The sequence below is a fragment of the Oncorhynchus masou genome, chromosome 22, assembly GCF_036934945.1.
Source record: "Oncorhynchus masou masou isolate Uvic2021 chromosome 22, UVic_Omas_1.1, whole genome shotgun sequence".
In the NCBI taxonomy this organism is placed as follows: Eukaryota; Metazoa; Chordata; class Actinopteri; order Salmoniformes; family Salmonidae; genus Oncorhynchus; species Oncorhynchus masou.
This window is the reverse complement of record NC_088233.1, coordinates 35,664,337-35,690,936: the sequence shown is the minus strand read 5'-3', so window position 1 is coordinate 35,690,936 and position 26,600 is coordinate 35,664,337. Positions and strand designations below refer to the sequence as shown.

The 26,600-nt window shown below is 42.6% G+C and overlaps 1 protein-coding gene across 2 annotated transcripts in view; it reads right to left on the bottom strand.

The window, feature by feature from the left end:
• The window catches only part of LOC135509397 (guanine nucleotide-binding protein G(o) subunit alpha), a 147,606-nt gene that overhangs the window by 77,699 nt on the left and 43,307 nt on the right, over positions 1–26,600 (bottom strand). For both annotated transcript variants that reach the window (XM_064930026.1, XM_064930025.1), the window contains exon 3: positions 19,387–19,528. In XM_064930026.1, the coding sequence (XP_064786098.1) occupies positions 19,387–19,528 (142 nt within the window). The remainder of the gene's footprint in view (positions 1–19,386; positions 19,529–26,600) is intronic.

The following is a 26,600-nucleotide window of genomic DNA, read 5'->3' as shown; positions in this document are numbered from 1 at the left end:
CCCATTTTGTGAATTCTGGGTTGGTGAGTAGACCCCAGACCTCACAACCATGAAGGGCAAAGCGTTCTATAACTAATTAAAGTATTTTTAGCCAGATCCTAATTGGTATGTTGAATGTTATGTTCCTTTTGATTGCATAGAAGGCCCTTCTCAGCTCGTTCACAGCTTTGTGGAAGTTACCTGTGGCGCTCATGTTTAGGCCGAGGTATGTATCATTTTTTGTGTGCTCTAGGGCAACGTTGTCTCGGTGGAATTTCTATTTGTGGTCCTGGCAACTGGACCTTTTTTGGAACACCATAATTTTGGTCTTACTGAGATTTACTGTCAGGTCCCAGGTCTGACAGAATCTGTGCAGAAGATCTAGGTGCTGCTCTATTCCCTCCTTGGTTGAGGACAGAAGCACCAGATCATCAGCAAACAGTAGACATTTGACTTCAGATTCTAGTAGGGTGAGGCCGGGTGCTGCAGACTCTTCTAGTGCCCTCGCAAATTAGTTGATAAATATGTTGAAGAGGGTGGGGGATTAAGCTGCCTCCCTGTCTTACAGCCCTGTGGAAATAAATTAGTTTTTTGCCAATTTTAACCGCACCCTTGTTGTTTGTGTACATGGATTTTATAATGTTGTATGTTTATCCCCCATTTCTTTCACCCCCCCCCTCCTCTGTCCCTCTCTTTAATAACTCTCCTCTCTGTGTGTCTCATGACTTCTTATGGCTGGGGCTGAGGGAAACAGAAGCAGGGCCTTGTGGTCGCCAGTGTGTGGCGCCGAGCATGTAGATCCATTGAGAGAACACTGTGGCCCTCTTGTCCTTTCAGCTCTGGTTAACAGAGCCATGGAGGTTCAGCTGTTTTCTAGAGAGATTAATCCAGTTCAGCAGACAGCTCTGTTTCCCCCTGACCTCCTTGATATGACAGAGCCAGTCGGCAGCGTGGGGCGGAGCCGAGTTGTGGGATGAGAAACTGTTCCTTGAAGCACACTTAATGCTGGGATGCATGTCGGAGCCCATCTAAACCCCTTGCTCTGTAGAGGAATGAACTGGGTTCTGTGCTTGAGGTCTCATGGGAAAGAGCGATGTTCATTTCTCTGACTGTCGGCATCTGTGACCATCCCCGATGGCATGTTATTCCCCATCGGTATCTGACCTGACATACACTGGCGTCAAGCCCCCACCACACATCTGAAACACACACCAGATACACTGTGTGTATAAGCCTTCTATGAATGACCACAATACTAGACCTGACCACATCTGATTTGCTACATTGACTGTTCAGAGCCAGAGACAATTAATAAATACTAAGGGTATCATGTTCTGTATAGATCTGGACAAACCTCAAAGCGAGGCCACTACAATAAAACTCCTTACTACCTAGTGGGTGGGCACCAGCAGTACTTTCATAACTCATGACAATGTGGATAATTTGGAAAATCCTTTGAGTTTCCAGTCTCATGACTGAGGGGTGATGGAATGAGCGCCAGGCAGTGTCTCGTCCTCCTCATCAACCAGGACCAGAGATGTGGTGATGTGCTGACATAAAGACCCCACCACGCTGACGGCAGAGCGGAAGACATCTCAGCTATCTGCCTGGCTTCAGGGGAGCTGAGGTGTACAGCCTCAGAGCCAACCCTCTCTGACTGGGTCCTCTAATGGTGATGATAAATCTTGCCTAATGGTTTGGACTGAGCTGTGAGCCTGCCGAGCCATAGGAAAGCTCCCCAGACAGAGTCGCAGCACTGCTTCAAACAAACCCACAGTTACTGAGTAAACAAGGAAATAAAAAACAGCCAACACTGGGACAAGAGACGGTGTCTGACAGTCAGCCCACTCCCCCGCTCTGCTCTGCCAACCCCTCACCTCCCCTCTCTCATCCCCTTGGCTTGCAGTGCATTAGAATGCAGCGCTCCAGCTCACTGAGGGCCTGTCAACATGACTGATAGATGGCACGCAATAAACACAAAGGGGCTCAGACACCATGAACACAGGGAACTGATCACAGAGGCAGGAAGGCAAAGGTGACCAATGAATGGAACCCATCACCTGGGGGAGGGGCATGTCATCCTCAGGAGTGTCACAAAAAGATATGGAGAAATCTGAGATAAGGGAAAAGGACCCAGATGAACTGAATACTAACACAGTCACAACAAACATCTGTGAGATGCTAAACCAGATTAAGCCTGATTCTGCAGTGCCATTTCTCTAGCTGCTTCTCGTCGGTGAATGGACCTCTAAATCACAAATGGCACATTTCCAAACTCTCTGCTGGGATACATTGAGAATACACACTCGCCAAAATGAAGAGCTTTCTTGGCAGCCAATTTTAGATGTGAATTTTTGTATGACATTTCCAGCACCATGCAACTGTAGCGGATATGAGCCGGTCATGGTCATGTGATGAGTAGCCCCGCCTGCGAACTTCAAAACCATTGTCAGCCCGGAGGCCCACTCTTGGTCCGAAGGTCTAAGACGTTAGTTTCTCACATGGGAGACCCCGGTTCATAATCCGATGAGCATCATAGTACCACCCAAATAGAGCATCTACTGCAAGTACAATACTGATCCTCACCTTGCTGAAAGCAGTGGTGGAAAAAGTCTTGATTTACAGTGGGGCTCATAGTTACTGTACAGAGGGGGGTTTGGAGCTTTGCAGACTCCTCCATATAAGGACAACTTTGTGGACCATCACTTCCTCTGTGGAGAGTGGCTTTGGCTCACATAAACATGAAGAGTGATGCAGAGCGGAGCAGAGCATCCACCATCTGCTGAGCTAACCCACCTCCAGAGCCTCATCTCCCTAACGGCGCCACACTCCAACAGAGAGAGCAACAAAGAGCAGCCTGATATCCGGCTATATAACTATAGACCTACTGAGGTAGGGCATTGTTATGACAGAGAAAAACAATGACAAATAGAAGCACCCGCCAATTTTGTATTATTATTTTTTAAAGACAACCCACACAATCCGGTACATGGCCGAATGTTAACGTGAACGTAAAAAGACCATAGAGAAACTGAAAACCGTATAATTACATATGGGACAATTGAAGGATCTCTATGCTCTCTAAGCACAATTGTGGATACACCCCAAAAAAATATTAAAAAGCAATGATGTTGAATTATTACAATAACTGTCTTAAATGTGAAGTTCAACCTAGCAGTGGCTAGGAGTCAACAGTAATTCCAGGGAGGGAGCGCAGCATTAAGTAAGTGACCTTTATCAAAATGGACTGATGATGTGTTTTTGGGGCTATTTTCAATCTTCCATAGAATCGTCAATCCCATCTCTACCCAGAGGAAATCAAGTCCAATTTCAACCTGGCCATTATTACAATAGAGAGTAAAACATCCTCTTGTGACGATGTGGATTTATACCCACTCGTCATGAACACTGTCTAATCTGCCATTAGGCCCTATGTTAAAATAGCTTGTTTTATGTCTCTTGTGAATTCTGCCATTTATTTCTAGAAGCATTATACTCCACATGGCTAGATTATTCTTTAGCTCATTTGTTAGCAGTAAGTTACTGTTTATAGTTCATGCTCAGTTCGGTTGGGAAATGTTTATAGAAAGGTTTTCCGTATAATCGGTTCGACACATAAACACTGTTATTTTCCTGTCTCTAACCTACCAGAGTGAAGGGATGTTTCGGTGCACAGAATCCTCGTAACACTCACCAGCTAGAAACTGGTTTCATTTTGTTCATACTTCCCACGTTGTGTCGGACCTCTGTGTGTCCTGCCTTGTCTGTGTCGTTGCGCACCGCTGCATGTTGCTGGGTTCCCGTTATTCGCCCGTTTCATTCATGTAAGGATTCCTCATTAACGTTTAAAGCCAAATTGAAAGTGTACATGGAAGTGGTCACATCTGTTTAAGACGGAATGTGTGTAACGGGGTAATTATGAGAGAGACAGATACATTTGTATACCAGTTATGTGGTTACTTGTCATTGGACATGGGCATGTCCCAGGGAGGGGCTTAGAGGATGCCTGTTTTGGGGTTTCTAAGATTTCTAGATTGGGTTTGGTGATAGTGGAGGAGGCTGCTTGAGCCAGGTACACCACTAACCTGTAACAGTGATGGAGGCTTCAAGGTAAGCCTCTTATAAGCTTATGATGAGGTTTGTTATTTTGTTTGAGAAGTCTATTGGCTACCTGTTTGTCTTGTAAATATTCATTGCCGGCTATCACTATCACTGAAAATAAATATGGCCACCTTTGCACCAGAAGCTTCGGTCTCCTCCTGAATATCTGCTCTCAAGACTGCATCTCTACATGATCTATTTCCCACTTCTTCCCTCCAGATGAGTCTCTGAGAACGTTTAAAAGTACACAAATAATTCGATATTAAACTGATTATGGCAGTAGGCAGATTTTGCGATAGTCATGTAAACACAATACTCTGCTAATCTTAATCGGTGTCAGGTCAAAATCGAAGTAAGCATAAGCCGATTAAAACTCCTGGTTTTGTGAGCAATCGTTCAAATGATTAGAACATTTAAACACCTTAGTCGGCGTTCCAGCGGTGTATTTGATATGTGCACGTGCTAGCACCCGCCGAGCCAGCCTCCCTCTTCAGCGCAGGTGAAGTGAGTTTGGAACAACTGAATGTATACATCTTAGAAGTAGTTTTCACATACAAACTTTATATGTCCGTACTTTATATGTAGGTTTATTTTGCTTGGTGATTTTCTGCATTTATCAGAGTGGCATCAGGTAGCCTGATTTCAGACGTGTCCATGTAAACAGGATTATTAGGGAAATCGTTCTTCTTGCTAAGCATGTAAATGGTTTAATCAAACTATTATATTAATTGCATTATTGTGTGCATGTAACGGCACTCACTGTGACAGCTCTGTTTTAAATGCCAGGCGGAACCATGGAAGTGCAGTCTGCTTCGTGTGATACCCAAATAGAACAATACACTAATTTTACCACCTTGTGATGTTGTCTGACAAACAAGGGGAGACAAACAAAGCATCATGGATCCATTTTTATCAGGAATGCCCACCTTGAATGGGCAGTGCTTTTTGAGCAGATCATATGATGTGAGGGATCGGTCCTGGCAACAAAGACAAAGATGTCTCTCAGGCGGCTCCAAATAATAATCCTAAACAACAAGTCAGAGTAAATTCTACTCAAGCTGGTGTCCAGTAGGAGAGGGGGCTGTACTTACAGGATGAGTGCCCAACAATTGTGGCAGCTGATCCCACCACAACCCAACACTTCAAACCAGTCATGACGCAGACACACAGCAGCAGCATTATGCCTCAGACTATCCATGGACCTCAGCTACACCCGAGTTAATAACACCACAACCATTGCCAAGGTGCTGCTGACTGATAAAGGTAACAAATCACTGTTCGTTTCTGCCTTGCATGGTATCTGTGGATACAAGGTGCAGTAAATAAACTACCCTCTCTTGTCCAAGGAGCTTCCACCCTATTCTGTCTGCCTTCCCACACCCTCATCAGTGAATGACTGAACAGTGGGTGTTCACACGACCGGTGAAGAAGGTCTTGGTGAAGAGAAATTCTCTCCTGTCATTAAAGCACTAAAAGGGTAATAAGTTTACGCCTACAACTATCGACTTCCTATTACCAGCAATGTTTTCTAATTTGTGTCATTCTGCTATTGAAGCTGGGCCAGCTCTTGCCCACGCTCAAGGGCCCTTGAAATTAATGCAGATAGTTTGTTAGCCTGGGGGAGTAGTGAAGAGAGATCCTGTAGGGCTGGGAATTGCCAGGGCCTTACGATATGACATTATCATGATATTTACATGCCAAAACGATATGCATTTAGATTCGATCCTGTGATTTTATTGCGATTTGATGTTCCAAACATATTTCTCACTATATGTCTCCTGCAGAGAGACAAAGAGCATGAGAATTGTTTTTTTGATCAGACATGGAAATAAAAGTGAAAAGAAGACTGAGAACTATAGCTATAGGATGAAAAAGACTGTGGTTTTGGCGCAGGTACAGCCGACTACCGCTAGCTAATGCTACCTAGTAAAAAAAAATATATATAATATAATATAATATATATTGGCAAACCTCTTCAAGGTTAGGAGCGTTTGTCACAAACTAAGTGGTAAACTGTCACCAAATCACCCAAGAATGAGAGTTCTTTTGAACAGGACAGTACCTGTGTGTTTGTTTCTCCGTCCTGGTCCACCCAGGCCGTAGGCGAGGTCAAGGATAGCAGGGTTCGGTACACGAATCGGGTTCTCGGTAGGTCCAGGTCCAAATGCCAACAGGTAAGTCCAAAACAGTCCAACTCATACACGGTAAATCCAGCCAATCTCTATTGTCTCTTTCTCTATTGTTCATAGATCCTTCCAGCACTCTCTTCTTCTCTTCCTGGTTTTTCTTGACCCTTTATCTGTGGGTTGGCTCCACCTTCTGAGGGTTCCCCTTGCTTCTGGGACTTGTAGTTTTGGTGGTCGGCCATTTTGTGATCTGTAGTTCTGACAGAAGTGGCCATTTTAGTGATCGGGCAGAGCCCGTTTATTAGTTCTGCTCTCACATATCTGCCTTTTACCACTTGACCCCCTTCTTTGCCACAATATTATTATATATATATATTATATACACTACCATTCAAAAGTTTGGGGTCACTTAGAAATGTCCTTGTTTTTGAAATAAAAGCACATTTGTTGTCCATTAAAATAACATAACATTTATCAGAAATACAGTGTATTAAATTACTATTGTAGCTGGAAAAGGCAGATTTTTAATGGAATATCTACATAGGCGTACAGAGGCCCATTATCAGCAACCATCACTCCTGTGTTCCAATGGCACGTTGTGTTAGCTAAATCCAAGTTTATCCTTTTAAAAGGCTAATTGATCATTAGAAAACCATTTTGCAATTATATTAGCACAGCTGAAAACTGTTGTTCTGATTAAAGAAGCAATTAAACTGGCCTTAGACTAGTTGAGTATCTGGAGCATCAGCATTTGTGGGTTCGATTACAGGCTCGAAATGGCCAGAAACAAAGAACTTTCTTCTGAAACTCGTCAGTATATTCTTGTTCTGAGAAATGTAAGGCTATTCCATGCAAGAAATTGCCAAGAAATGTAAGATCTCATACAACGCTGTGTACTACTCCCTTCACAGAACAAAGCAAACTGGCTCTAACCAGAATAGAAAGAGGAGTGGGAGGCCCCGGTGCACTACTGAGCAAGAGGACAAGTACATTAGTGTCTAGTTTGAGAAACAAACAAGTCCTCAACTGGCAGCTTCATTAAATAGTGCCCGCAAAACACCAGTCTCAATATCAACAGTGAAGAGGCGACTCTGGGATGCTGGCCTTCTAGGCAGAGTTCTTCTGTCCAGTGGCTGTGTTCTTTTGCCTATCTTTTATTTTTATTGGCCAGTCTGAGATATGGCTTTTTCTTTGCAACTCTGCATAGAAGGCCAGCATCCCGGAGTCGTTGTTACAGCCTTATTCTAAAATGGATAAAATAGATTTTTCCCCCTATTCAATCTACACACAATACCCATAATGACAAATCAAAAACTGCACTGTAACAGCACTGCAAATAGCCGTATTAGACTAAAATATATCAGGTATCTTGGTCAAACTTGTGAGTCTCTCCATGCTCATTAGTTGCTCATTCAACACTGCTACTTCACTCAATCCCGTTAAACAAATCTCCCTACCTAACTGTTTTACATTCCCTGAGACAAACTAGAAATGTTTACTTGGTCAAATATTTCCAGATTTTCATAAAACAGCCACAAGCGGTCTCTCATTTCTGCATCATTTCTGAACAAAAGAGTAGGCTGGGTGTTTGGGGCAGCGGACTGCAGGGGTGTAGTGCTGCCTGCTGGAGCGCACCAGAGCATTGCTCCACCACTTCTCACAATGGAGTTGATTTAGTAAAGTTAGATCAAAGCTGAATCTTGGAAGATCATATAATAATTCATTACTATTCTACATAACAGAACCAAATATAATTGTGTAGTATAACTTTACTGTTACACCAAAAACACCACCTCATTTCATTTTAGGATGGGTAACTAAATAATCAATCAAATGTATCATGCGGCCACTAAGCAGAATGTGCTTTGATTGAAACAACATACAGCAAGGCTATATAGTTTGCTCTAATTCACTCACCAAACTGTCATTGTAGAAGATCTAATTGCATGTTCCCATGAAACTGATTGAGATCGATTGGCATGAAGACGCAGTTTGGACATTTCACCGGTAAAATGTGAAGAATGATCATTCACGATTGACAGTGGTGATGGCCTATTTTGAAATTAGGTATGCCTAACTTGGTGTTAAAAATATTAAATATTATTGAGAGAAATTGGGGGAGGGGGGGATTCATGTAGTCACGCTAGAAGCTAGCCTGGGATGGTGGTTGCCTGATGAAGCTATAGTCTTTGTGAAGATGAGGGGAGGCCAACAGGGAATATTTTAACAGCTGCAGAAGTAAGTTATGTAGGTTCTTTCTTTAAAGCCGCCTGTGTGCTGCTCTCTTTCTCTCTCTATCGCTCTATCTCTCGCTCTGTCGGGTTAAGAGAGAAAACTCTTCCTAAACAAAGCAAAACCACACCCGCCATTTCATAGACTGGTTACTACAGTGGTACCATGACAAATGCACACATGCACTCACACATACACACACAGTATTTGTGCTCTAATGAAAGGTGTCTGGTGGGTGTGAGTGGTGGCTAGCTCGTCACCACTCACACATACACACACAGTATTTGTGCTCTAATGAGAGGTGTCTGGTGGGTGTGAGTGGTGGCTAGCTCGTCACCACTCACACATACACACACAGTATTTGTGCTCTAATGAGAGGTGTCTGGTGGGTGTGAGTGGTGGCTAGCTCGTCACCACTCCAAAGATCGTCTGGATGAGGTACCGCTTGTTGTTCAAACCGTATAATATGTTCAACTCCATTGCAGAGGCATCATCACTGGCAGAGAAGCCATGAAAAGGAGCTTGACACCATGACATAAAGCTTAGGCTACTGGAATGTGTGAAGTCTATGATTGGTAGGCACAGAGCAAATCATTGTGATTGGTTAAGACCCAGCTAAAATGAGTGCAGTGTCAATATATTGATTGAGTGACAGAACATATCGTGAAGGCTATTGACAGGGTGGAACCAGACGACCCAACACCAGTCATCCTCCAGAGGAATATCACCAGTCTCAGTCAGGTCTGTGCAGCAACGGCTTAGCTAGTTGAGCTCCATTCATTTACAGACTGAAATGAATTAGTCTTATCCAAATTAGATGAGATCATTCTGAATATTAGAGGATCTGTGGATTTCCCTCCCAACCCTCTGCCCTGTAATGAGGTTCAATGATTTGTATCAATTAAATTGTATAAATGAACACAGACATAATCCCCTCAGTGAGACATTCTCTCCCTACTCTGATCTGCCAGGGGAAGAAGTCTGCTAATACTTCTCGGGGGCATTCATTCTCAGAATCTATAAATTACCACATTACCCTTTGTATGAAACCCCACCTCTTCAAGGAATACCTAGGATAGGATAAGTAATCCTTCTCACCCCCCCCCCCTTAATGACTTAGATGCACTATTGTAAAGTGGCTGTTCCACTGGATGTCAGAAGGTGAATTCACCAATTTGTAAGTCGCTCTGGATAAGAGCGTATGCTAAATGACTTTAATGTAAATGTAATGTAAATGTATGAAGCCCATAGAACTGACCATTTAGCCATCAGAGCTGCGCATTACTGAATATTAGTGAAGTTCAGTAAAGAAATAGCTGATATCAGTGGAAATCTTACAGAGGTTTGCATTGATACGGAGTATGGGTTTAGATTATCACACTAAACAATGATGCTACTGCATTGGAACTGTTATCCCTTTCTGACACAGGAAAATACACAAGTGCTTTATCAATAACCTAAAGAAATGTATTTATGTCTAAATACAAACCTTGGCTAAGCCAAAAGCAGCTCATAGATCATGTGAAAGTAGCCACTCATGCCCAGCACATCTGAAATGATGTCCCATAAATGGGAGTTGCATGTGTAGTGTAATCATCACTAATAAGCTATGTCTACAGTGTGTTAGGGGTTATTCAGCAAACAAATTTAGAATATTAAACATTTACAATTCCCACATATATTTTCCTGGGCTATCAATATGAAATCACATCGACCAAACAGTATGATAATATATTTTCCTGGGCTATCAATATGAAATCACATCGACCAAACAGTATGATCATATATTTTCCTGGGCTATCAATATGAAATCACATCGACCAAACAGTATGATCATATATTTTCCTGGGCTATCAATATGAATCACATTGACCAAACAGTATGATCATATATTTTCCTGGGCTATCAATATGAATCACATCGACCAAACAGTATGATCATATATTTTCCTGGGCTATCAATATGAATCACATCGACCAAACAGTATGATCATATATTTTCCTGGGCTATCAATATGAATCACATCGACCAAACAGTATGATCATATATTTTCCTGGGCTATCAATATGAATCACATCGACCAAACAGTATGATCATATATTTTCCTGGGCTATCAATATGAATCACATCGACCAAACAGTATGATAATATTGTTTACTTGAGGTAACAAAATTGGACAAAAATGCAACAATGATGCAGGAATATATTTTTCAGGTATTATTCAAAGTTATCATAGTTGCTAAGATACTGTTAATTTTTCTGCTAAGATACATTTAGTTTCTCAGCTAATAAGCCAACAGCCAGGTAACCCAGAGTTTTAATGACATCTTCTGGGATGTGCAGTACTAATGATATAACTTCATTAAACTGGCTGTCTAGCAATGTCACCAACATGGAGATCACCAGTGGGAGGCTGGAACCTGCTCTAAACATCAGAGGTGATTGATTGATTGTTTAAAAGTCTAATGAATCAATCCTTTCGGGACTGTTTGTGTGCTACTGTGGATATTTGGAACCTTCTCTGGCAGAGAGCTGGGGGATCAGAGGAGGGAACAGGGGATCAGAGGAGGTTAGGGTGGAGGGGAAGGAGAGGACAGATGAAAGGTGCCCACCTCTGCTGGACTACAGCCAGCTGCACAGATGAGAGACCATACACTTCAAAAAAATGTTGATCTGTTCTCCCCAGCTCTGAGTCGATGAGCTCCTTCTAAATGTGGAAGGCTTTTTCTTTAAAAAAATGACCTTCATAACCTGGTTAGAGTTCATACTGCTTTCACCCCCACAGGGGGACCTTCAAAGCACCACACACACTCATCAAACGCCTCAGTGATGTATTAACCCCATAAACACATGGCATGAAGCATGGGTTTCCAGTCGGAGACAGGATATCAACAGAACAGTGATGTATTAACCTCATAAACACATGGCATGAAGCATGGGTTTCCAGTTGGAGGCAGGATATCAACAGAACAGTGATGTATTAACCTCATAAACACATGGCATGAAGCATGGGTTTCCAGTTGGAGGCAGGATATCAACAGAACAGTGATGTATTAACCTCATAAACACATGGCATGAAGCATGGGTTTCCAGTTGGAGGCAGGATATCAACAGAACAGTGATGTATTAACCTCATAAACACATGGCATGAAGCATGGGTTTCCAGTTGGAGGCAGGATATCAACAGAACAGTGATGTATTAACCTCATAAACACATGGCATGAAGCATGGGTTTCCAGTCGGAGGCAGGATATCAACAGAACACTGATGTATTAACCCATAAACACAAATTGGCTGTGTTGCCAGGGGGGGACAATTATCTGGCTATGCCAGGGACTGATATTTAGACCGGTATTATAGTACATTCACAAAGCATTGGTGATACTGGGGAAAAAAACTATCATTACATATCATAGCACAGGAAACAAATATGTTCGCAAAACAGAAGGATACAGATGCTATTCTTCAGGTTGAGAAGCCAGTTGCTCTCAATATGATGACTGGGTTGTGTCACTCTGACAGAGGTGTGAATTGTGTGTGCATGTGTTTTTACCTGACCCTTTGTCTCTTTGTCTCTGTGGATGTTTCCTCTAATGAGGAGTGGGAGTTTAATCAGCGCCATGGCGTCACTGTGACATTGAGGAATAGACAGGCGCCCGCCCTCCTCTCAGCCTCAGAACAAGAGGGCAAAGCGGGAGCCAGGTGGACTATACCATCACAACACTTCCCCTTCCAGACCTCCACCCCAGGGCTTAAGACCCACACCACCAGACTCCCTCAACAGACCCCAGACATCCAGGCTGGCGGAGGCACTGTGGACATCTGCCACCTTCTCTCCTCACTGTAGGCCCTCCCTCTGTTCACCTGTCCACAGGGAGCCCTTACCCCACCTTTCCTCCGCCTGTTGTTCTGTTGTGTTCTCTCACTAACCCAGCACTGACAGCACTACCTCTTTAACCTCTTACACTTATGGTGGCGCTATTTCATTTTTGGAAGAAAAACGTTCCCGTTTTAAACAAGATATTTTGTCACAAAAAAATGCTCGACTATGCATATAATTGCTACTGTTCGAAAGAAAACACTCTGACGTGTCCAGAAATACAAATATCTTCTCTGTGCGTGCCCTTTAACGTGAGCTTCAGGCAAAACCAAGATGACTTGGCATCCAGGAAATGACAAGGATTTTTGAGGCTCTGTCTTTCATGATCTCCTTATATGGCTGTGAACGCAAGAGGAATGAGTCTGCCCTTTCTGTCGTTTCCCCAAGGTGTCTGCAGCATTGTGACGTATTTGTAGGCAGATCGTTGGAAGATTGACCATAAGAGACCACATTTACCACGTGTCCGCCCGGTGTCCTGCGCCGAAATTGGTGCGCAAAAGTCACCTGCCAGTATTTTTCGATGGGGCACAGAGAGAGAAGCAAGCTTCCATGAACTGCATGTCAATGAAGAGATATGTGAAAAAACACCTTGAGGATTGATTCCAAACAACGTTTGCCATGTTTCGGTCGATATTATGTAGTTAATCCGGAAAAAGTTTCACGTTGTAGGTGACTGCATTTTCGGTTCGTTTCGGTAGCCAGGCGCAATGTAGAAAACGGAACGATTTCTCCTACACACAGACGCTTTCAGGAAACACTGCGCATTTGGTATGTGGCTGGGAGTCTCCTCATTGAAAACATCAGAAGCTCTTCAAAGGTAAATGATTTTATTTATTTGGTTATCTGGCTTTTGTGAAAATGTTGCGTGCTACATGCTACACAAAATGCTATGCTAGCTTTGCATACTCTTACACAAATTAGTCAATTTCTATGGTTCAAAAGCATATTTTGAAAATCTGAGATGACAGTGTTGTTAAGAAAAGGCTAAGCTTGAGAGCAAACGCATTATTTTAATTTTATTTGCGATTTTCAGAAATCGTTAACGTTGAGTTATGCTAATGAGCCTGAGGCTTAGTCACAATCCCGGATCCGGGATGGGGAGTTTCAAGAGGTAAAGGGGCAATCAGCAGATGCTAAATCCAATTTTGGACTTAATGAGATGTACCTTAATGATATGTACCTATTGATTCTTGAAGAATATAACTTATAAATTACTTTTGAGCTTAGTTCAACTGTCATACCCCATCACAACCAAGAATATAAACATGTTTTACTCCAATGTTTGTCAACAAAGGTCATGCAAACAAACGCTATATCCGCTCAAAACATGTTTAAAACTACAATTTTGATATCATTGATGGTCAGTCCTTGCATCCATAGCGCTGTCTATGAATTTGAGGGGAGGCCACATGGGTGCATTCGGATGGCCAGCAGTCGTGTTCGGTGCCAGGCCAGAGACTGGCTTTTTGAGTGGGTTATCATGGCACGACACGAGGCCTCTACCACCAACCATGCAAACCACACCCATATGATCCAGGAACACAGAGATCACAGTGAAAGTAGAGTGGTTTTCCTTACCTTACGTATTGGATCAGTCCAATGCTCCACTATGGATGCTTTAGTGAGCATAGCCGTAGCAGAGATGAAATGAATGTCAGAGAGTCACTGGGCTGGACAGAGGGAGGGAGCCAGGGAGGAAATGGATGCTGGCTCATTGGGGTTTTATCATGTGTGGTGAGCACAGGGAAATGGATCATAAAGAGTGAAAAGCTTCGGAAGCTGGAACAATGGAAATAGTTCTGCCAGCTATGGGACTGGAGTCATCCACACTCTCCAATGAGCAGGGAGATGATAACACTGGCAGGGCTCAGAGTCAGAACATCATTAAACCATATTGATAGAAACACATCAAGTAGGCCTATATATGGCTGCATACAGAGTGGGTGTGGCATAAATGCTAGAGTAGATTGATGCTTGGTCACAGAGCAGCAAGTGGACTGCATGGACTGCCTCTCCACAGTTCTAGGGCTGATGTGTTTTCTCCCTTCATGCAAGTGACATTGCCCTTGGACAAAGACTTGTGGAATGTGTTGAGAGAAAGGAAAAACACAGGGTAGCCATGGCAACAGGATTGTACTGAGAGAAAGAAGAGGTTGAGAGATACCGAGAGAAGGAAGTAGAGGAGGGAGACAATCAGATGACTAGTGAGAGGAAGGGAGAAAGAGAGAAGGACTCAGGACGAGGACACGTTTGAAAGATGGCAAGAGCGAGAACAAGGAGAGGAGAGAGAGGAAAAGGGAGAGAGTTAGAGAGAAAGACAGAAGGAGTGAGTGCGGTTGCTTGACTGTTGAGAGAGCAGCTCCAATAAAAGCTTCACACTCCAGATTAAAGAGGTGTGAGCCAGCTGGCCAGCCCAGCCAGGGTGGGGGGGGGGAGGACTCCGTTCCATGCTGCCACACCCCTGTCTGCACAGAGGTTGAAACAGGAAAAGGTATGAAGTTATAGAGTCAAGTTCAGGACAGGACAGGATCGACAGTCCACAGGAATAGGCAGTACAGGAATAGTTAGAAACAGAGTTGTTTGGGGGGAGGGGGATTAGAAATATGTGATCGACCGCCTCGATTCGGTCTTGATGTAGCAGAATTTTAAATGGTGTTTTTTTTACATTGGATACAAGTAGAGACTCAGTGCTAGAAAATGGTGTATCATACACTACAGTTGAAGAACAAGGAGAAGTAATTCTGGTTTGAAAGTTGATTAACTTGTAACCTCACTTTTGATAAAAATGACCCTTGAATGTTTTGGTACACCTACTGGAGGGCTCTCTGCCTACACCCATTCAGTATCGTTCACACCCTCTTAAGCTTTAGCCCCACCCATCTCTTTAAGGATTCACATATGAGGCTATGTACTAAACAACCAAAGATTTCAAAACTAAAGGCTGGTTTATACTACAGGTGTGTTTTTAAATTTAATCTGGAGTGCCAGAGTGTGCTCTGGGCGTTCATAAACTCAGAGCGTTGCCAGATTGTTCGTATGTAAATTCAGAGCGTTTCGCTCTATGAGCATTCAGAGTGCACACTGGACGCTCTGGCCGAGGAGTGGTGTTGATCCGATCATTCTGACCAAACAATAGCAGTCAAGCACGCAAGCTAACTGGTTAATGTTGGCTAGCTTGCTAGCTACTTCCAGACACAAATGAGAGAACAGTTCACTCTGACCATTTTACTGGTCCTAGCAGAGCTTGTTAGGCTGTTTTTATGTTATCCAGAGCGTTGATGACAGCAAATGTGCTGCTGGCAACAATTTAATTACGCTTTTTTTGCCAGCGTTACTGACACTGGCAATATTCAATGGGTGTTGAGCGTTCATAAATTCATCAGTTATTCTGCGCTCTGGCACACTCAGAAGAGAGAGCTCTGAAATCGGAGTAGAGAGCGAATTTACCAACCATGTCTATCGACATTTGTCGCAGTGATATCATGAACATTCTATTGAAATGGTTACTTGCATAGTGGAGTCTTTTCTTCAGACATGTAGCTAGCTAGCTAAACAATGAACCATGATCCCAACTCATAACGTTACTACCCTGCATGAATCTGCAGGATAGCTGCAGGTTCAATGTTAGCAAGCTAACATTAGGCTACAACTAGCAATTCAAATGTCTCTGAGATACAAATAATATTACTACACAGGTCATACAAGTGACGTTAGCTAACGAGCCAGCCAGCTAAAGTTAGCTAGCTAGCTAACAGTACACTAACTTTAACAAAATTAGAAATGTGTGATATATGAAAATGTAGCTAGCTAGACTATCTCACCCGTAAACATGGATGGACGCTTCTCCCTCTGTGTCATGGATGCCATGGTTGCCCTTAGTTTGAAGATGTAATCCGGAAACAGGTGTTTTATACAACAGCGTTCTCTTTTTGACACCATCTGCATATTTGCAATCAAACGCCTGAATTTTCTCAATTTCATTGGCTATCATACCCCAATTCTACCGGGCATTCCACTGATTTCAAAACTCAGTCCTCCAGAAAGTGGAGAGCAACACCTTTGCAGTTCTACTATGTGATATATCTTTTAAAAAGCAGCGTTAGAAAGGGTTACCGACACATACTGATCAGCTCATGTTATAGACAGAAGTGTGGCTAAACCAACTAGGCTCGTAATTTAACAATTGTATTTGCTTTTACAGATGGCATACAAGTTTGTTATTAAGGCACATGAAAGTTCACATGTTCCAGAAGGCATTTCGGACAAAAAATGCATGTAAAACATTGCAACATTACATTTGATGCCTTTTCGAAATCATTTGCTCATTCAACATATTAAAGATTAAATGGCTATGATAGGCCACACTACTTTTTATTCACCTGTCGTCATATTTATCTACCTTAGAAGTGTTTACTTTGCAGGCTGACTAGCATCATTGAGTTACAATACTCCATACATTGGATCCCCAAATCAACTGGAAGTATCCACAAAACAAGTTTTGTATAATCATAATCCAAAAGTAATCCAAAGTATCTTTTTTTTTCCTATAATGAATATTCAAGATTTACAAATGATTAATTTGATTCACATGATTTGATTCAATGCGATTGAACCGATTCAAATAATACAATGATGAAGTGAATCATTAGTTTCATCAAAAATATTTGTTTTAATGATTCATATGAATCGTTCAAAAACAGTAAATCATCGTTGTATGGCATTATCCGCGAGTGTCGGTGGAACGTTTTTTTTTGGACATTGATGACATGACAAAAACATTTATAGCTTAACAGTTAACTAGAGGGTACAAGATATGTTTTTAATTGTCTACCTACCTAGTTAGTCTCTTCTCTATCATACTGTATTTTATAGGCTAGGCCTACCTGATGCTGCATTGTCCGACTGCCTCACTCTCCTTGACCAACGGCCCACACTTCTCGCACACAAGCAGGTGATGCGTGCAAACATAGACGAGCTAAAGTGTCGTTCCGAGCCTGGCTGATTTTTATTTGATTGTTAAAATATTTTTAAACTGTGCCTGAATAAATTAAATACATTTCCATAACTTTTTCAAAACTTTTCAGATTTGAACATTTTCCAAAATTTTTCCAGACCTGGAAAACACCATTTTAAAATTCCACAACTTTTCCACGATTTTCAAGACCGTACAAACACTGTCCATTCGAGTATAGAAAAAAAAAATCATGCAAGTACTCAAAACAGTCAAAAAAGGTCAAATGACCATCCTGGTGAGCAGCTATAGAAGGAAGTTATTTCTGATTTCTGCTGTGTAAAAATGAACATGGGAGGGGACAGAAGTGATTTTTATTGGGACCGAACCACTGGAAAGGACAGGAAAGTTCCGGGGTTATATAGGGATCAGGACAGTACGGGGAAAAAGATAGGACAGGAATTAATTCTCATTCCCGTGTCAACCTCTACTGCACATATAGGCTATATGGAGAAACACTCACACTACCATACAACTCTAAACAGGGGTCCTCAACAGGACACACCTTTCAGGGACTCACCTACCCTTCATTCCCTATTCTCCCTCTCACATTCATTCTCTCCTCTAATTCTCTCTGAGGCAGCCAATCATCTCTCTTTCTGTGGCGGTACCTCGTTCTCTCTCTCCATTAGGGAGAGAAAGAGACTCTCCACCTGGGGACAGTGAACTCCGACCGATTTCACAAATTGCTTTTGGGGAGTTTACTTTTGGGTCATAGACACACACACATGCATGCATGCAGGGACGAACACAAACTCACACACGCACGCACGCACTCTCTCTCTCTCTCTCACTCTCACTCACACTCACTCACTCACTCACTCACTCACTCACTCACTCACTCACTCACTCACTCACTCATTCACTCATTCACTCACTCACGCGCACACACACTCACGCGCACACACACTCACGCGCACACACACTCTCTAAATTACTTGACTGAGAAAGGCAAAAGCACAGAGAATAGTATTTCTAAGGACACAACCCCTGTGGCCTGTCATCTCCTGGCTCAGGTTCTAGCAGCAGAAAGAGATAATATCACAATCAATAGTAGCTGGGTATTTCAGAGGCCTTGTCCCAAGGTATGGATAGCATTGGTTTGATTAAAATATAAAGGACTTCCTGGAAAGGTCAGAGTCAGTGGTGTCCCTCCTGTTTTAGAGAGGGAACAGAGCACGGCAGGGGAATGGATACAACACAACACATGAGAGGAGGCATTAGGAGTGCAGCTCAGATATCCTACTGTACACCTTCCTTCACCCTGTCTTGTCCTCTTAATAAGGCCACTTTGAGGTCATGTACTGACACAGCTATGCACCCTTGACCCCATTACCCTCCAGCTCACACTGCAATCCTGCTATCGGCAGTTTAACGCTGTGGATAGAACCAATACTCAATTCAAAACCATTCCCACCATCTTCGCCATTCATCATCGTCATTGTTGGCACCAACGTAATTTAACAATGCTGCTATAAACGAATCATGGCACAGTATAAGTGACATATCAACTAAACACATTTATCTCATGTTCTTCCTGATCGTATATTCATCATGGTCTGAATACAGTATTACAATTTGAAATGTCTGCTTACCTCCTTGGTGCTGGGTAATAATAGTAGTAATATTAAAGACAGATAGTGTGTTGTGTGAATCTACATTTTCTCCTGCACTCCTCTCAGTAAGAGATTTATAGAAGCAGAGACCAATGCTCTGTTCCATATCCTGTCAGAGCCTTGTGGCCAATTATCTGCTACAACATTGAGGTTATGGATTTTCACAGATGGATAAGGATGAATGGGTGTTTTGACTGGTTTCACTTGTTAAAATCCTGTGGGTGAATATATTGGTGTCCGTCAGTGTTTGACAGTTTGTGTATTTGTTGATATAAATGTGTTTGGGAGGCCTTCACTACAGTATATAGTGGTAACAGCACACAATACTCTGCTTACTAATGTGCATGACAGTGGGTATGCGTGTGTGTGTGTGTCTGTCAGTCTAGTTGTAGTCCAGTGCTACAATGTACAATGTAGAGATAGCGCAGTAGAGACACTCACTTTTCTCTCCTTGTCTCCGTACTCCAGGCCAAGGGTGTCCATGGCACGGACGATGGCAGCCAGAGACTGGATTGTGTTGCTGTAGACCACAGGCTTGTACTGCTTCACATCATCTCCAGAGAAGCCATCCTCGTGGATAATCCTGCAAACATGAATGTGATTCATGCAGGTCAGGTGGGCATTTACCTAAACAGAGACGTCATGTCCACGGCACACATACTGGTGGCAGACACGCAGAGGCACACATACTGGTGGCAGACACACTGGTGGCAGACACGCAGAGGCACACATACTGGTGGCAGACACGCAGAGGCACACATACTGGTGGCAGACACGCAGAGGCACACATACTGGTGGCAGACACACAGAGGCACACATACTGGTGGCAGTCACGCAGAGGCACACACACTGGTGGCAGACAGGCAGAGGCACACATACTGGTGGCAGACACGCAGAGGCACACATACTTTATCACACACACACAGAAACACAGAGGCTTGGGAAGCCCTGAGCTCCTCTCTCTTCCTCAGCCTGGCTCCATCTTAATTCTATTTTCCTTTCATTTGCTCCGTTGCCGCTGTAGATGGCCGTTGAAGAAAGGGGGAGAGGGGGAGATCTGAGAGTTTCTCCCCCACCCAGCAGCCAGAGCTAGTCCAGGACCAGATGTGGAGAGTGCGCCCCATTAGGCAGATACACATGGAGACACATTGACCCCAGGTCTGAGATCTCCTCTTCACGACACAAACACCACAGCAGAGAGCGGCTCAGACTATTTACCCCCTACAGGCACCATTAACACCTCACCGCCCAGCCCCACACCCTCACTGGTCATGATATCCAGTCCCCAGTCCTTTTAATGGACCAGATGGAGCATGAGCTCCTACCAACAAAGAGTACAGGGCTGAGCTTTGTGTTTGTGAAAGTGAGTGTGTGTGTGTGTGCCCTTTGAAGTAGGCCAAGCATATAAAAAGAAAGGCAGAGAGATGTCAGCGCCCTAAGCCCTGACTTACTGCGCAAGAGAGAGGCAGAGTGTCCCAGCCCAAGAAGCCTGCGGCTGTAACACACAGATACAGTTTGTGATCCTCCAACAGCAATATGCCTCCTCTTCAGTAGCATGCCTTTCATAAGACTCTGTTTGTCTCGACTCATATCACTACTCTCTCAATACACTGACAAGCCTGAACTTGCCCTGATGTGTGTGTGTGTGTGTGTGTGTGTGTGTGTGTGTGTGTGTGTGTGTGTGTGTGTGTGTGTGTGTGTACTTGCTTTCCTACATTATCAGCAGTGGTGTAAAGTACATAAGTAAAAATACTTTAAAGGTACTGCCTAAGTAGTTTTTTTGGGTATCTGTATTTTACTATACTATTTATACTTTGACTATTTTTACTTCACTACATTCCTTAAGAAAATATTATACTTTTTACTCCATACATTTTCCTTGACATTCAAAAGTACTCGATACATTTTGAATGTTTAGAAAGAGAGGAAAATGGTCAAATTCACACACTTATCAACCGAACATCTCTGATCATCCCTGCTGCCTCTGATCTGGAGGACTCACTAAACACACATGCTTCGTTTGTAAATTATGTCTGAATGTTGGAGTGTGACCCTGGCTTTCAGTAAATAAAGAAAAGGAAATGGAGCCGCCTGGTTGGCTTATTATAAGGAATTAGAAATTATTCATACTTTGACTTTTGATACTTAAGTATATTTTAAACCAAATACTTTTATACTTTTACTCAAGTAGAATTTTACTGGGTGACTTTTACTTCAGTCATTTTCTATTAAGGTATCTTTACCTTTACCCAAGTATGATAGTTGGGTACTTTTCCACCACTGATTATCAGGAGCCCAATGTCCTAACATTTCACCCGAATGTCCTGAAAGGGTAGGAAAATAACTTTTTAGAGGCCCTGAATTAGTTAAAATGCTACTTTAAGCCTAATAGTTATGGTTAGGTTCTGGGGTTAAGGTTAGGGTTAGGTTTTAGGGTTAGGTTTAAGGTTAGGGTTAGGTTTTGGGGGGTTAAGGTTATATTTGGGGGTAGGGGTGTTGTTAGGGAAAATATAATTTCTAATGATCAATATTTTTATACTCCAAAAAGTTCTGAAATTTCACAAAAACAAAGCTGTGTGTGTGTGGCAGGCTGACGTTTATTGTCATGAGTCTTGTCCTGGAGGCAGAACTGAGAGTTTTCCCCTTAATTAAACAGCTGCAAAGTCTAAATTGGCTATATTGTAAACATTCATGAAAACAAAAATTCACTTTTTGGTCTTTTATTTTACGGTTAGTGTTAGGCATTACGGTTAGCAGTGTGGTTAAGGTTAGGTTTGATGTTTTTATGACTTTGTGGCTGTGACAGCTAGTGAACACTGCAGAGCTGCCTCCAGAACAAGATTTATGATGAAATAGCTAATTTACATGTGTGTGTGTGTGTGTGTGACAGTGACTTACCTACTGCTCAGCAGTAATGCTGCTGTGACACAGACATGTGCGTGTCAACGACAAGGGAATATTGCCTCTATCTCCCCTTTGCTCTCCCCGTCTTCTCTCTCTCTCCCTCCCTCTTTCAACCATAATCTTCCTATGACGAATGCTTTATCTGTGGGTGTAATAAACAGCACGGGGGACACACTGGTTCTGCACTACTGATACCTGGGCTGGTGGGCGGGGGGTTCCAGAGGAGAGGGGGGAAGGTTCCTACTCTCCCCAGCACAGAGCATATGTGGAAGGGTTGAGGAATGTACAGAAGGTAGGGGAGCTTTGCATTATATAGCCTACTGTGTGTAGTTGTGTGAGTCACCTTACTTTGAGGAGTCCCATAAACCTGTGGTCAATGACTCTGGTATCGATTGTCAGAGCCTAGCTCTTCTCTAAGGGAAATGAAAGCTCGCTCAGACACTGTTTTCCTTCCTCTTTAACAGACTTGTTTTACCAGCTGGCATTGTGACTGGCAGACCAGGTGTACCTTGGCAGAGATAGGCATGTGCCAGCCAGGACCCCCCCCCCCCCCCTGAGGAATCCAAAGGAATGGTCAAAAGACACTCATTGATCCCCTACACCAATCTCACCCTAATAAAAAATATTATACAATATCAGTTATCTATGTCTGGCAAGTAGTATGGTGCTGAGGCTTGGAGTATTGTCATGATGGTGATGTCCCCCCACCCCTGATCAGATAAATGAGTCCATGCCGTCCCGAGGAGGGGTGCATCACTTGAGTGGGTTGAGTCACTGATGTGGTCTTTCTGTCAACCCCCTTGGGTTGTGCTGTGGCGGAGATTTTTGTGGGCTATATTTGGCCTGGTCTCTGGATGGTAAGTTGGTGGTTGAAGAAATCCCTCTAGTGGTGTGGGGGCCGTGCTTTGACAAAGTGGGTGGGGTTATACCCTGTCCGGGGGTGTCATTGGATGGGGCCACAGTGTCTCCTGACCCCTCCTGTCTCATCCTCCAGTATTTATGCTGCAGTATTTTATGTGTCGGGGGGCTAGGGTAAGTCTGTTATATCTGGAGTATTTCTCCTGTCTTATCCGGTGTCCTGTGTGGATTTAAGTATGCTCTCTCTAATTCTCTCTTTCTTTCTCTCTTTCGGAGGACCTGAGCCCTAGGACCATACCTCAAGACTACCTGGCATGATGACTCCTTGATGTCCCCAGTCCACGTGGCCGTACTGTTGCTCCAGTTTCAACTGTTCTGCCTGCGGCTATGGAACCCTGACCTGTTCACCGGACGTGCTGCCTGTCCCAGACCTGCTGTTTTCAAATCTCTAGAGACAGCAGGAGCTGTAGAGATACTCTCAATGATCAGCTATGAAAAGCCAACTGACATTTACTCCTGAGGTGCTGACCTGTTGCACCCTCGACAACTACTGTGATTATTATTATTTGACCATGCTGGTCATTTATGAACATTTGAATATCTTGGCCATGTTCTGTTATCTCCACCCGGCACAGCCAGAAGAGGACTGGCCACCCCTCGTAGCCTGGTTCCTCTCTAGGTTTCTTCCTAGGTTTTGGCCTTTTCTAGAGAGTTTTTCCTAGCCACTGTGCTTCTACACCTGCATTGCTTGCTGTTTGGGATTTTAGGCTGTGTTTCTGTACAGCACTTTGAGATATCAGCTGATGTAAGAAGGGCTATATAAATACATTTGATTTGATTGAAGTTGTTAGGTTTATGTCTTATCCTACATCCTGATTTTACCAGGTTCTGACCACTAGCTGGCACTGTTCCTGCTAGTAGGTGATTTCTTTTAAAGGCATAGTTCACCCAAATTATAAAATGACGTATATGTTTCCCTGTAGGCAGTGTATGGACAAGGGATAAAAGAAAACCATGCTTAGTTTTGTTTAGCTGGCCACTGTTTCAAATGCTAACTTTTTAGCATTAGTGGCACAAATCCAATGCAAGTCAGCTGTACCTATATTAGCATTTCCACGCTTCATACCCGAATCATCTATCAGTAACATCATTGAGTTACACAATAAATGTTTTGATACTTTAGGATGATTTGGACATGAATCGTGAAAATACTAATATACATACTAAAAGCTAAAAGGTTAGCATTTGAAACAGTGGACAGCAAAACCAAAGCATGGATTTCTATCTTGTCCAAAGACTGCTTACATGGTAGGGAAGGGCCTCATCCACCTGAGCCACGGTCTGTTCACCCCGCTACCATCTACAAGAAGGAGACAGTAGAAAGCTGAGACCGAGAGACTGACAAACAGCTTCTATCTCCAGGCCATCAGACTGTTAAACAGTCACCGCTAGCTGGCCTCCGCCCAGTACCCTTCCCTGAAACTTAATCACTGTTACTAGCCGCCTACCACCCGGTACTCTACCCTGCACCTTAAGAGACTTTTTTGGCCTATGTACATAGTCATTGAACAATGATCACCTTGATCATTTTTACATACTCCTTTACCAACTTTATATGCATATACTGTATTCTAGTCATGGCACATCCTATAGAACTACTGCTGTACACAGTTTTTTATTCATATACTGTCCATATTGTCTTTACACACCATTATATAGAGTTCCTTCAGAACGTATTAACACCACTTTACTTTTTCCACATTTTGTTGTTTTACAGCCGGAATTTAAAATGGATTACATTTGGATTTTGTGTCACATACCCCATAATGTCCAAGTGAAATTATGTTTGACTTTTATATTTTATTATTTATTTATTTTTACAAATTAATTATAAATGAAAATCTGAAATGTCTTGAGTCAATGTGTTTTAAACCCCTTTGTCATGGCAAGTCTAAATAAGTTCAGGAGTAAACATTTGCTTAACATGTTACATTTTTGAATGACTACTTCATCTCTGTACCCCACAGATACAATTGTCTATAAGGTCCCTCAGTCAAGCAGTGGATTTCAAAAACAGATTCAACCACAAAAACCAGGGAGGTTTTCCAATGCCTCACAAAGAAGGGAACTAACTTATTGGTAAATAAAAAAATCAGAAGTTGAATATCCTTTTGAGCATGGTGAAGTAATTCATTACACTCGGGATGGTGTATCAATATACCCAGTCACTACAAAGATACAGTCGTCCTTACTAACTCAGTTGCCAGAGAGGAAGGAAAAAGCTCAAGGAGTTCACCACGAGGCCAATGGTGACTTTAAAACAGTTAGAGTTGATAGCTGTGACCGGAGAACACTGCGGATCGATCAACAACATTGTAGTTAATCCACAATACTAACCTAATTGACAGAGTGAAAAAAAGGAATCATGTACAGAATAAAACTATTCCAAAACATGCATCCTGTTTGCAATAAGGCAGTAAATTAATACAAGAAAAAAAGTGAAAAAGTAATTCACTTTATGTCCTGAATACAATGCGTTATGTTTGGGGCAAATCCTAAAAGAAATCCAGGTTAGCAGGCAATATTAACCAGGTGAAATTGTGTCACTTCTCTTGCGTTCATTGCACGCAGAGTCAGGGTATATGCAACAGTTTGGGCAGCCTGGCTCATTGCGAACTAATTTGCCAGAATTTTATGTAATTATGACATAACATTGAAGGTTGTGCAGTGTAACAAGAATATTTCGACTTAGGGATGCCACTCGTTAGATAAAATACCTAACGGTTCCGTATTTCACTGAAATAATAAATGTTTTGTTTTCGAAATGATAGTTTCCGGATTTGACCATATTAATGTATTTCTGTGTGTTATTATGTTATAATTAAGTCTATGATTTGATAGAGCAGTCTGACTGAGCAATGGTAGGCAGCAGCAGGCTCGTAAGCATTCATTCAAACAGCACTTTCGTGCATTTTGCCAGCAGCTCTTCGCAAGCACAGCGCTGTTTATGACTTCAAGCCTATCAGCCTAATGGCTGGTGTAACCGATGTGAAATGGCTAGCTAGTTAGCTGGGTGTGCGCTAATAGAGTTTCAAACGTCACTCGCTCTGAGACTTGGAGTAGTTATTCCCCTTCCTCTGCAAGGGCCGCGGTTTTTGTGGAGCGACGGGTAACGCTGCTTCGAGTGTGGCTGTTATTGATGTGTTCCTGGTTCGAGCCCTGGTAGGGGCGAGGAGAGGGACGGAAGCTATACTGTTACATTGGCAATACTATAGTGCCTATAAGAACATCCAATAGTCAAAGGTATATGAAATACAAATGGTATAGAGAGAAATAGTCCTATAAATACTATATTAGCCACAACCTAAAACCTCTTACCTTGGAATATAGAAGACTCATGTTAAAAGGAACCACCAACTTTCAAATGTTCTCATGTTCTGAGCAAGGAACTCAAACGTTAGCTTTTTTTACATGGCACATATTGCACTTTTACTTCCCCAACACTTTGTTTTTGCATTATTTAAACCAAATTGAACATGTTTCATTATTTATTTGAGGCTAAATAGATTTTTATTGATGTATTATATTAAGTTAAAATAAGTGTTCATTCAGTATTGTCGTTATTACAAATAAAAACATTTTTTTAAATATATATATATATAAAATGTATTTATTTTTTAATCGGCATCGGCTTTTTTGGTCCTCCAATATCAGTGTTAAAAAAAAAACATAATCGGTCGACCTGTACTCTGTACATGTTCCACAGGACCAACACCACACTAGACATTACATTTACTAAACAAACACTGCTGCTCAATGTCTTAACCACAGACCCAACAGAAAGCAGAACATCCGTCTCCACATCTCTCTACACTGACCACTGCCCCATTGGG